This window comes from Bufo bufo, chromosome 1 (genome assembly GCF_905171765.1).
Source record: "Bufo bufo chromosome 1, aBufBuf1.1, whole genome shotgun sequence".
Classification (NCBI taxonomy): domain Eukaryota; kingdom Metazoa; phylum Chordata; class Amphibia; order Anura; family Bufonidae; genus Bufo; species Bufo bufo.
The window spans coordinates 794,434,698-794,447,071 of NC_053389.1; the positions used below are offsets into that span (position 1 = coordinate 794,434,698).

At 47.4% G+C, this 12,374-nt stretch overlaps 1 protein-coding gene across 1 annotated transcript; it reads left to right on the forward strand.

The window, feature by feature from the left end:
* Positions 1-1,968: 1,968 nt before the first annotated feature.
* Positions 1,969-6,995, forward strand: YJU2B (YJU2 splicing factor homolog B). Its single transcript, XM_040415072.1, has 9 exons — positions 1,969-2,074; positions 2,872-2,925; positions 3,001-3,083; positions 3,442-3,497; positions 3,636-3,696; positions 5,350-5,492; positions 5,582-5,754; positions 5,844-5,982; positions 6,544-6,995. The coding sequence occupies exons 1-9, from the start codon at positions 2,072-2,074 to the stop codon at positions 6,921-6,923; spliced, it is 1,092 nt and encodes a 363-aa protein (XP_040271006.1). The 5' UTR covers positions 1,969-2,071; the 3' UTR covers positions 6,924-6,995.
* The last annotated feature ends 5,379 nt before the right edge of the window (positions 6,996-12,374 follow it).

Sequence of the window (12,374 nt, forward strand, 5' to 3'; positions counted from 1 at the left end):
GGCTAAGCTCTGTTCACTTGAATGGACCTGAACTGCATCAGCAGCGATGGTGAGCCTTTTAGAGACAGAGTGCCCAAACTGCAACCCAAAACCCACTTATTTATCTCCGAGTGCCAACATGACAATTTAACCTGAATACAGAAAAATATCAGCCAAGTTAAGCTGTGGGGGGCGGGGCTTTACAGAGGCCCCCCTAAAATGAATGTCCCCCAGAATCAAAAATGTCCCATAAGTGGCCTCCAGTATTAATAATAAAACTCACCTCATCCGTTTGCGGGGAACACTCACTGCTCGCATGCACAGGACAAGATGGAGCCCAGGTCCTGTCCGCTGCGCAATAAAATGGATGAGGTGAGATTATTATTATTTTTTTTTAACACAAGCAGAAGATGGGGGCAAAGACTGTACTAATGAGCGTGCACCCCTACGCACAGCCCACACAGAACCGTGTGCCCACAGAGAGGGCTCCGAGTGCCCCCTCTTGTAGGTTCGCCACCACTGGCATCAGGGCACATGCAAACAACCGTTGCATGTTTTGCGGTCTGCAAAAAACACAATTACCGGCCACGTGCAGTCTGCATTTTGCGTCCTGTACTCGTCTGTAAAACGGACAATAAAAGGACATGTTCTATTCTTCTGCGGAACGGCCATATGGAAATGGAATGCAGACAGAGTGAATTCAGGTTTTTTTTATGCACACAAAAAACACATCACAGTTTCATTTTCTGTTCTGATCCATCAGAAGAACAGGAAAAAAGGATCATGTTTAAAAAAACATCCTTGAGTCAGTTATACACATTCAGCATCCGTTTTAACCCATTTCTGTCTGAGATCAGTTTTTTTTAGACTGGGAAAAAAACACTGCACGCAGGACTTTTCAGATCTCAGACACAAATGGCTCAAACAGATGCCGAATGTGCAGAACTGATGCTGAGGACCTCCTGGTTTTTTTTTTTCCTGTTCTTAAGTTTTGCTTAAAAAAATAATTCCAGATTTAAACAAAAAATACACCTTTTTCCCATAAAAAAACAACCCACAACTCTTCAGTGGAAAAAATTGCAAAAATAAAACCCCTCCACATATTTGGTATCTTCACGTCCGTAATGACCTGCACTATACAAATATCATGTAGTTTATCCCTTACAATGAATGCTGTCATAAAAATAAATGCTGCTTTTTGCTTATTCACCACCAAAAAAAGTGATTAAAAAGTATTATTATCCAAAAATGATGCCAATGAAAACTACAAGCCATCCTGAGAAAATTGATCCCTCACATTAGCTCCATAGAAAGAAAAATAAAAAAAAGTAGTAAAACATAAAACACAAACCTGTATGTATTTGGAGTCGCTGTAATCACACTGACCCAGAGAGTACGGATTTGTGTATTTATGCCCAAAAATTAACGCCGCAAACTGTATAACATAAAACTCATCAGTATTACTGGGTTTTTCCCCATCCCAAAGAAAAGTTAATCAGTAGGTTCTGTGTACCTCAAAATGGCGCATTCAAAAATTACAATTTGCGCTGCAAAAATCAAACTGTCATCTGGCTGCGACAGCAAAAAATAAAAAAAGTTATAGTTCTTGGAAGGTGATGAAAACAATTACTGACCAAACAGGCTGGTCAGTAAGGGGTTACACTGCCCCTCTAGCTGACACTTCCTGCAGCCAGGCACAGTGGTCCTCTTCCGACCCCATGTGATCTTCATCATGAACAAGATACAGGTCAGGGACTCATTCTAAATGAGATCGAACGCGCTGAACGCGAAGGAATTTTGACCCTGAAGAGCCGCCGTTAGGTCACATGACCATTCCGGGAACTAACTTCCGGTACCACGTGGTGCCCTACGTGTCTCCAACTTCAGCGTTACTTTACAGTACGGCGGCCATTTTGTCGTAGACCTCTGCCTATTGATCCGTTATTCGGCATGATAAATTCAGAAATGAGGACAAGGATTGTGGGAGATTTTCCTCTGTCGCGTATTTGTCACATCACAACCATAACACAGGCTGGGGAGAGAGGAGCTCACAGCGCAGAAGGGACGAGTCGAGGGCTGACGCTGTGTGAGGATGGTGAGTGTGACAGTCACACAGGATGTGGGGGAACTACTAGTCCCATCTGGTGAGGCATGATGCGCTGGGCTGCGATAGATTGGGTGGACTTGTAGTTTCACTGGCTAGGATTTGCTGGGTGTTGTAGTCCTACAGTAGAGGAACGTGGGATTCCTGGGGTTTGTAGTCCCACTGTTGTCAACGAGTAGTGAACAGAGAGCCAAGCCATGGGCCAGTGCAGATGCTGGGGCTTGTAGTGCACAGAGGGCCAGGGCATGGGCCAGTGCAGATGCTGGGGCTTGTAGTGCACAGAGGGCCAGGGAATGGGGCACAGAGGGAATGGGGCAGTGCAGATGCTGGGGCTTGTAGTGCACAGAGGACATGTGACATTGCAGATTGTTGGGATTTGTAGTTCACAGAGGGCCAGGGCATGGGGCAGGACAGATGCTGGGGCTTGTAGTGCACAGAGGGCTAGGGCATGGGGCAGGACAGATGCTGGGGCTTGTAGTGCACAGAGGGCTAGGGCATGGGGCAGGACAGATGCTGGGGCTTGTAGTGCACAGAGGGCCAGGGCATGGGGCAGGACAGATTGCTGGGACTTGTAGTGCACAGAGGGCCAGGGCATGAGGCAGTGCAGATTGCTGAGACTTGTAGTGAACAGAGGACATACGACATTGCAGATTGCTGGGATTTGTAGTGCGCAGAGGGCCAGGGCATGAGGCAGTGCAGATTGCTGCACAGTGATTCCGTAGGAGATAGTGACAGGTGGAGGGTTATTTGTTGTGTCGCCCCATTTGAATGTTCTCGTCTTTCTTTAGGGGGAGAGAAAAGGAACCAACAAGTATTACCCTCCAGACTTTGACCCGGCCAAGGTGAGTGCGGCACCAACACATCACTGGTGAGCGGCGGACAGTGCCACTTACACTGGTTATTCTTCTCCTCTGCAGCATGGCTCCCTCAACCGCTACAAGAACAGTCACCCTCTGCGGGAGCGAGCCAGGAAGCTGTCCCAGGGCATCCTCATCATCAGGTAAGAAGCCATCGGCTGGCATGTTCTGTGGATACCCAAATCTGGGACTGGGAGCAGACGAGAGTGAGCGGTGGTAAGTGATGGCATAATGCTAGGAGGAGACCATCTGCAGTCATTGCCATGGACCACAAGAAGGAAGGGGCAGCAGCGGCTCCTTCGGGCCTGAGCAGCTGTCCTATGCAGAGACTGGGTATGAGCAGCTGCCGGGGCTCAGTGGGGTTCCTCCTCGCGGTATGCCATCCCTTATTATGGTGAGTAGTCCTTACTGTGTTTATTCTGCTTGTCTGTACTGGCCGGCGTAGAGTCAGCAGAGTCATGTCTGCAGATCCTCCTAGTACTCACCACCTTCTCTCCACAGGTTTGAGATGCCGTATAACATCTGGTGCGACGGCTGCAAGAATCACATAGGAATGGGTATGTCCTGTATGTAGCGTATATAGGGCGACACCTCCAGCCTAACAATATGGAAGCGCTGCTAACTGCCCGCTATCTAATCGCTGGGGGCCCCGCCATCATCTTTTGATGATCATCGTCTGTTCCTGTCTGTTTCAGGCGTCCGTTATAACGCTGAGAAGAAGAAGGTCGGCAATTATTACACAACCCCCATCTACAGGTAACGTAGGGTTGTCACCATACCAAAATTTTGATACCGTGAAAAAGTATTGTGATACTCGATATCATTCGATGCCACGCAAAAAAAATAAAACGCAAAAAAAGCCATGTGCATTCCACATTTTTAGAAAACCGCCCCCTCGCCGTGTTGATTGACAGGGCCAGCCGCGATCTCCTCCTCCGTCCAGCCCTGTCAGTATTTCAAAAATCGCGCGCCTCTGTTTATTCGGCGCAGGCGCTCTGAGATGAGGAGGCTCGTCTCCTCAGAACTCCCTCAGTGCGCCTGCGCCGATGACATCACCGAAAGAGAAGACGTCATCGGCGCAGGCGCACTGAGGGAGTTCTGAGGAGACGAGCCTCCTCATCTCAGAGCGCCTGCGCCGAATGAACAGAGGCGCGCGATTTTTGAAATACTGACAGGGCCGGCCGAAAGGAGGAGATCCCGGCTGGCCCTGACAATCAACACGGCGAGGGGGCGGTTTTCTGCTGCGGCTACCAGCAAGTAGACTCCCTACTTGCTGGTAGAGACCGGATTTACATATTATAAAACTTCGTTTTCTAAAGAAACGGCCGCATGAAAGTAAGTGACAAGATTATATTCTCCTATATCGCGCTATAAGGAATGTAACTATCCAAAAAAAAATATATGACTTTTGTGGGGTGACAGAAGCCCTTTAATATTTTTTTTATTTATTTTTTACTTAAAAAAAGGGCTAGAACCTGGGATCTTTTCATCCCTTGTCCTATTCACCCTAATAGAGCTCTATCAGGGTGAATAGGACCTCACACTCTCCCTGCTGCCCTGTGCATAGTACACACAGTAGCAGGGAGGTTACCATGGCAGCCAGGGCTTCAGTAGCGTCCTGGCTGCCATGGTGACCGATCGGAGCCCGCGATTTTACTGCTGGGGCTCCGATCAGAAACTGCCACTGCACCACCAATGAGGAGGAAGGGAGGGGACCCTGTGGCCACTGCCACCAATGAAGCACTGTGCTGCTGAGGAGAACATGGCGCTCGCTGAGAGTGGCGCACACCATGTTGTCTAACTGATACTAGGCTGTGCAATAGCGCAGCCTAGTATCGGTAAGTAGCAAATCCCGGTATCGGATCGATCCGGGTCCAAAAGGATCGATTGGGTATCGATACCCAGTGCAACCCTAAGGTAATGAGCTCATTATAACAGGCTTGTCACTCCTCGCACCGACCACTGGGGGGCACTGAGCTGGAGGGACAGATCCCTGTAGCGCTGTAAATGTCTGCTTTGCTGCTGGAGCCGCCCATTCACAGGATGTCGGCTGGTCTGTTACAGTAGTCTACAGTCTGCGATCTTCGTGTAAAAACTTCATAAATTGATTTCTACTGTAAAAAAAAAAACATTTCCCGAACTCTGGTTCGGGAGATGTTTTTTTACAGTAGAACTCAATTTATGAAGTTATTATCCGAAGTCTCGCGAGGCAATAACTTCGGCTCATCGGAGCCAATACATTCTAATACTGCACGGAGCGCTTGCTCCGTACAGTATTGAAACAAAGTTTTATGCGAATCGACTTCGGATGTTTCATCCGAAGTTGATTCGCTCATCCCTAATTATAATAATAATAATCAGTGATAAATATTAATGAGCTTATTATAATGATCAGTGCCTGCCTTTTAGGTTCAGGATGAAGTGCCACTTGTGTGTGAATTACATTGAGATGCAGACGGACCCAGCGTCATGTGACTACGTGATTGTGAGCGGTGCGCAGAGGAAGGAGGAACGCTGGGACATGGCGGAGAATGAGCAGATACTTACAACAGGTCAGTGTTCACGCCCCACCCTCTGCAAGGTGATGAATGGGGGGGGCAGATGTTGGGGTGTATTCACATTGTCATCTTGTCATCCCCAGAACACGAAGAGAAGCAGAAGCTGGAGACAGATTCTATGTTTCGTCTTGAGCATGGAGTCAAGGATAAAGAAAAGCTCCAGAGGGCAGCGCCATCGCTGTCCGAGCTGCAAGAGGCTCAGAGCGCGTGGCGGGACGACTTCGCCATCAACAGCCTCCTGCGCAGCAAGTTTAGGGTGGGCTACGGGTGGCTGTGTGTGGATAGGGCTCTAGCGGGTTACTGTGTGTGATTCTGGTGCCATCTGCTGTCATGGCCTCACTGTAGGAGGAGAAGAAGCAGATCCTAGAAGAGGAGGAGCGCGATCAGGCTCTGCTCAAGAAGACATCGCTGGAGCTGAAGCTTCTGCCGGAGGCTGAGGAGGATAAGAAGCTGGCGGCTCTCCTCAAGTATCGCAGCCTGGAGTGTGAGCAGGGGTTAATGTAGGGGGGTGGGTTTGGAGGGTCACTAGGAAACTGACAGACAGGCGGAGCAGAGGGTTGTGTCCTCATCTGTATTCCAGAGCTAAGCGTTTCCGGCTATAACCAATATGTCATCGGCCCTCTATTGGCCAGAACGAAGGGGCCGCAGTGCCTGGTAAAGCCTTTGGTTGTTAGGCAGTTTATCCATAGCAACCAGACTGTCAGACAAGACATGCGCTGGAAGAGAACGTTAAAGCAGCAGTCACCCCGTGTTATGTCCCATCCCAGGTGGAGAACCCTTCTATACATTCCCAGTTCTATCTTGTATGGGAAAACTGGGTGATGAGCCACTATTACAGTTCTTACACTGGTTGTCGCCCAACCTTTCCAGAGACCTTACTGGTAATTTTACTAGTTGTCACGTTCACCTCTTCCTCCATGGCTCGGCATTTGTGCCCCTTCAGGAGTCTAAGAAAGCTGGGAGCTATACATGGCGTCATAGCGGTTGTCACCCATCTTTCCCATAGCACAGGTTGTCACTTGTGTCCTCATTTCTTCTCTTGCAGCGTACGACCAGAAGCAGCAGAAGAAGCGCTCGGAGATCAGCGGCCGCTCGTGGTTCTTCCCCTTGGGTGACAGGAAGCTCCAGACAGCGGGGAACGCAATGAAAAAGTTAATGATCCAACCCAAACCTCCGGCGAGCCCAGGGGCATCCGCCGTAGCTCTCGGGGTAGTGCGACGGACATCAAAAGATGGAAGTCAGTCAGACAGCAGGAGACCGACAGCGGAGGAGGCAAGCGGGCACAGCAGTGGAGGAGAGCGGCAGCCAGGGGGCAGTGTTGCACAGACTGTCAGTAGTACTGAGGACGATGCCCCCAGACCCCCCACATCTACATCCGGCCTGGTCGCTGACTACTCCGACTCCAGTTCTGAGGCGGAGGTGTAGCGGGGTTATGTCTGTACTGTATATAGTGTGTTATAATATGCCTGTATATAAATATCATGTTATTTTATGGAATCCAGTGGAGTCCTCTTCAGTATTTCCTTAGGGAAACCCCCTTGAATGTGAACTGCATTGTGATTGGCTCGTGAATGTAGTCTATTGTTCTGTTACCAGCCATTCTGACTAGGATGCGGTCAACTGTAGTGTCCTTAAAGGGGGTCTAAGGGCTTTTGATAACCTATCCTCAGGACAGGTCATCAATATCAAAGTGGCGGGGGTCCGGCACCCCCACGATCAGCTGTATGAAGGGAAGATGCGCGTAGTGCACTGCACGAGCCTTCCCTTCATAAAGCTGATCGGCGGGGTGCTGATCTGATATTGATAACCTATCTTCAAGACAGGTCATTAAAGGGTTTCTACCACTTAGTTTTCACATAATTAGCTTTCAGACACTAGCGATCCGCTAGTGTCTGCTCTACCAAACAATCCTAATATAATTGCTTTTGGGGCAGCCATTTTGCTAAAAAAAGAACTTATATTGATATGCTAATGAGCCTCTAGGTGCTATGGGGGCGTCATTAGCACCTAGAGGCTCCGTCTACCTTCACAAAATGCCGCCGCCCAGCGCGTCCCTCCAGCCCGCCCATCTCCTCCGGAATGCGATCCTCCCTGTGAGCCAGCGGACGAATTCTCACGCATGCGCCGTGCGCATCTGTATTAGGCGCAGTGAATGTCTGACCGCTTCCCTGCTCAGACATCTCCACTGCGCCTGCACCGATGACGTCATAGTGCTCAGAGGAACAGGCGCAGTGATGTCTGTGCAGAAAGCGGTCAGACATTCACTGCGCCTGCGCCGAATACAGATGCGCACAGCGCATGCGCGAGAATTCGTCCGCTGGCTCACAGGGAGGATCGCATTCCGGAGGAGATGGGCGGGCTGGAGGGACGCGCTGGGCGGCGGCATTTTGTGAAGGTAGACGGAGCCTCTAGGTGCTAATGACGCCCCCATAGCACCTAGAGGCTCATTAGCATATCAATATAAGTTCTTTTTTTAGCGAAACGGCTGCCCCAAAAGCTATTATATTAGGATTGTTTGGTAGAGCAGACACTAGCGGATCGCTAGTGTCTGAAAGCTAATTATGTGAAAACGAAGTGGTAGAAACCCTTTAATATCAAAAGCCTGGAGAACCCCTTTAACCCCTGATCAACCAGCGCCGTACGAGTAGTCTTTAAAGATGGTACATGCTCCTGAGCAGAGCGGGCGCCATAACCGTGGGGTGCCTGCTGTTTCTTATAGCAGACACCTGCAGCTAATGTCCGCAACTAGTAATGCTGATCGCGGACATTTACCCCTCAGATGCCGTGGTCAATCCTGAGTGCACAAAACACCGGAAGCATGCACTTCCGCTGATGCTCCGGCTCCCCCGTGCGGTGATCGAAGGAGCCGGAGCTGTGTGTGCAGCAGCCCCTGGTCTTTGTGAATGACAGGAGTCTGCTTCATAGTATTTCCTATGGAGTCCTTGCCTGTAATAGGGCTCCATAGGAAACTAGCAATGTTCTCATGGACTCCAATGCTAATGCAGTGGGGTCTATAAGAATAACAATCTAATGAATGCTTGTTCTAGTTCCCTATGGGAACTATAAAAAAAAAAAAAAAAAAGTGTAAAACAAAATAAAGTTTTTAAAAATACAAAAAACATAAAAATTCAAATCACCCCCCTTTCCCCAAAATAAAAACAAAAGAACTAAAACGATACACATCATGGGTGTCGCCATGTGTGCGAGAACGCCCATAGTATAAAGATATCTTCCCCCATACGGCAAACAGCGAAACAGAAAACAGAAGTCAAAATGGCCAATTCACCGTTTTTGATCGCTTCATTTTCTAAAAAAAACGTGATCACAAAGTCATAGACACCCCAAAATGGTATCAATGAAAAGTCATACATTTTTCTTACCTGAAAATGTTGTTTCCTAGAATCTGTAGGCAGCACAGATTGGGGGATTAAGTCCTATCCCGACAACAGAAGATATAACAGCATAACCAGTGAATTGAATACTGAACACACGACACGTGCCCATATAAGCCCCTCCTTAGTAACAGACAAACGAGTTATTACCAAGCAAATTAAATGAATTAGGGTGGGATCCCTGTGCTGCCTACGGACTCCAGGAAACAACATTTTCAGGTAAGATAAATGTATTACTTCCTGATCGTCCTACGGCAGCACAGATTAGGATCTGAGTAGCAAAAATAAAGACTAGGGAGGGTATCACCTGCTGGGTATACTTTCTAGCACTGAGTTCTTCGACCAGTCCAGGCGGTCGTGCTTCACAAACATTGTGGGTGAAGCCCAAGTTGCAGCTCTACAAATCTCCTGTAGCGGTACATAGCAGTACTCTCTCTGCCCATGATGTTGTCGTGGACCTTGTAGAGTGAGCTTTAAGGCCCTGCAGTGGGTCTAGACTAGGGCTGAAACGATTCTTCGAATAATTCGATTAAATCGAGTCAAAAAAATCCTTAACCCCTTAAGGACATAGGACGTACCGGTACGCCCTATTTCCCCGAGTCCTTAAGGACACAGGACGTACCGGTACGTCCTGACTTAAAATCTGTATTCCGGCGCCCGAGGGGTTAAACGGAACGGGATTTCGGCTGAAATCCTTCAGCCGGCATCCTGTGACAACGCCAGGGGGGGTCATGTGACCCCCCCGTGTCGGCGATCGCAGCAAACCGCAGGTCAATTCAGACCTGCGGTTTGCTGCGCTTTTTGCAGTTTCTGATCCCTGCGGTCCCTGACCGCGGCGATCAGAAACTTTAGAGTGGCTAAAATCTATATTTTTCACCCCCCCCCCCTGCACCCCTGCATGATTTGATGCCGGCGGGTGGTGCGGGGGGGGGTGTCGCATGCGGTGGGAGGAGGCGGGCGGTGCGGCAGGCGGGATCGCGATCCCCCGCCCGCCTCCCCATGAATGATCGTTGGCTTCTAGTGGGTATACCAGGGTGCCAGCACATTGCTGGCACCCTGGTATAAACGGGTGACATCTGTGCAGATGTCAGCCGTTTAACCCTTTCCATACCGCGGTCCGTACGGACCGCTGTATGGAAAAAGTTAACTGTCATCGGTCAGGGAGCTCCCTCCCTCTCCATCGGGGGGCTGCTGTGCCTTTGCAGCCCCCCGATGGAGAGGGAGAGAGCCCCCCTCAGCCCTGTGCTTACCCTTCCCCGTCTGCGAAGTTCTGAGCAGACGGGGAGGGTTCCCATGGCAACAGGACGCCTCTCAGGCGTCCTGCTGTCCATGGTGCTGAACAGATCTATGCTGAAAGCATAGATCTGTTCAGTGTAAGTAAAATACAGTACAGAACAATATATATTGTACTGTACTGTATTATACAGACATCAGACCCACTGGATCTTCAAGAACCAAGCGGGTCTGGGTCAAAAAAATGTAAAAAAAAGTGAAAAAAGTTAAGATAAAAAAAAATAACATTTATCACTGAATAAAAATTTAAAAAATAAAATAAACTACACATATTAGGTATCGCCGCGTCCGTAACGACCTGATCTATAAAATGGTCATGTTACTTTCCCCGCACGGTGAACGCCATAAAAATAAAAAAATAAAAACTATGAGAAAATTGAAATTTTGCCCACCTTACTTCCCAAAAAAGGTAATAAAAGTGATCAAAAAAGTCGCATGTACGCCAAAATAGTACCAATCAAACCGTCATCTCATCCCGCAAAAAATGAGACCCTACTCAAGATAATCGCCCAAAAGCTGAAAAAACTATGGCTCTTAGACTATGGAAACACTAAAACATGATTTTTTTTTGTTTCAAAAATGAAATCATTGTGTAAAACTTACATAAATAAAAAAAAAGTATACATATTAGGTATCGCCGCGTCCGTATCGACCGGCTCTATAAAAATATCACATGACCTAACCCCTCAGATGACCACCGTAAAAAAATAAAAATAAAAACTGTAAAAAAAAGCCATTTTTTGCCATCTTACGTCACAAAAAGTGTAATAGCAAGCGATCAAAAAGTCATATGCACCCCAAAATAGTGCCAATCAAACCGTCATCTCATCCCGCAAAAAATGAGACCCTACTCAAGATAATCGCCCAAAAACTGAAAAAACTATGGCTCTTAGACTATGGAGACACTAAAACATTTTTTTAAGTTATTGTATAAAACTTACATAAATAAAAAAAATGTATACATATTAGGTACCGCCGCATCCGTGACAACCTGCTCTATAAAATTACCACATGATCTAACCTGTCAGATGAATGTTGTAAATAACAAAAAAAAAAAACGTGCCAAAAAAGCTATTTCTTGTTACCTTGCTGCACAAAAAGTGTAATATAGAGCAACCAAAAATCATATGTACCCTAAACTAGTACCAACAAAACTGCCACCCTATCCCGTAGTTTCTAAAATGGGGTCACTTTTATGGAGTTTCTACTCTAGGGGTGCATCAGGGGGGCTTCAAATGGGACATGGTGTCAAAAAAACAGTCCAGCAAAACCTGCCTTCCAAAAACCGTATGGCGTTCCTTTCCTTCTGCGCCCTGCCGTGTGCCCGTACAGCGGTTTACGAAAACATATGGGGTGTTTCTGTAAACTACAGAATCAGGGCCATAAATAATGAGTTTTGTTTGGCTGTTAACCCTTGCTTTGTAACTGGAAAAAAAATATTAAAATGGAAAATCTGCCAAAAATTTGAAATTTTGAAATTGTGTCTCTATTTTCCATTAAATCTTGTGCAACACCTAAAGGGTTAACAACGTTTGTAAAATCAGTTTTGAATACCTTGAAGGGTGTAGTTTCTTAGATGGGGTCACTTTTATGGAGTTTCTACTCTAGGGGTGCATCAGGGGGGCTTCAAATGGGACATGGTGTCAAAAAAACAGTCCAGCAAAATCAGCCTTCCAAAAACCAAACGGCGCACCTTTCACTCTACGCCCCGCTGTGTGGCCGTACAGTAGTTTACGGCCACATATGGGGTGTTTATGTAAACAGCAGAGTCAGGGCAATAAAGATACAGTCTTGTTTGGCTGTTAACCCTTGCTTTGTTAGTGGAAAAAATGGGTTAAAATTGAAAATTAGGCAAAAAAATGAAATTCTCAAATTTCATCCCCATTTGCCAATAACTCTTGTGCAACACCTAAAGGGTTAACGACGTATGTAAAATCAGTTTTGAATACCTTGAGGGGTGTAGTTTCTTAGATGGGGTCACTTTTAGGGAGTTTCTCCTCTAGGGGTGCATCAGGGGGGCTTCAAATGGGACATGGTGTCAAAAAACCAGTCCATAAAAATCAGCCCTCCAAAAACAAAACGGCGCACCTTTCACTCTACGCCCTACTGTGTGCCCGTACAGTAGTTTACGGCCACATATTGGGTGTTTCTGTAAATGGCAGAGTCAGGGCAATAAAGATACAGTCTTGTT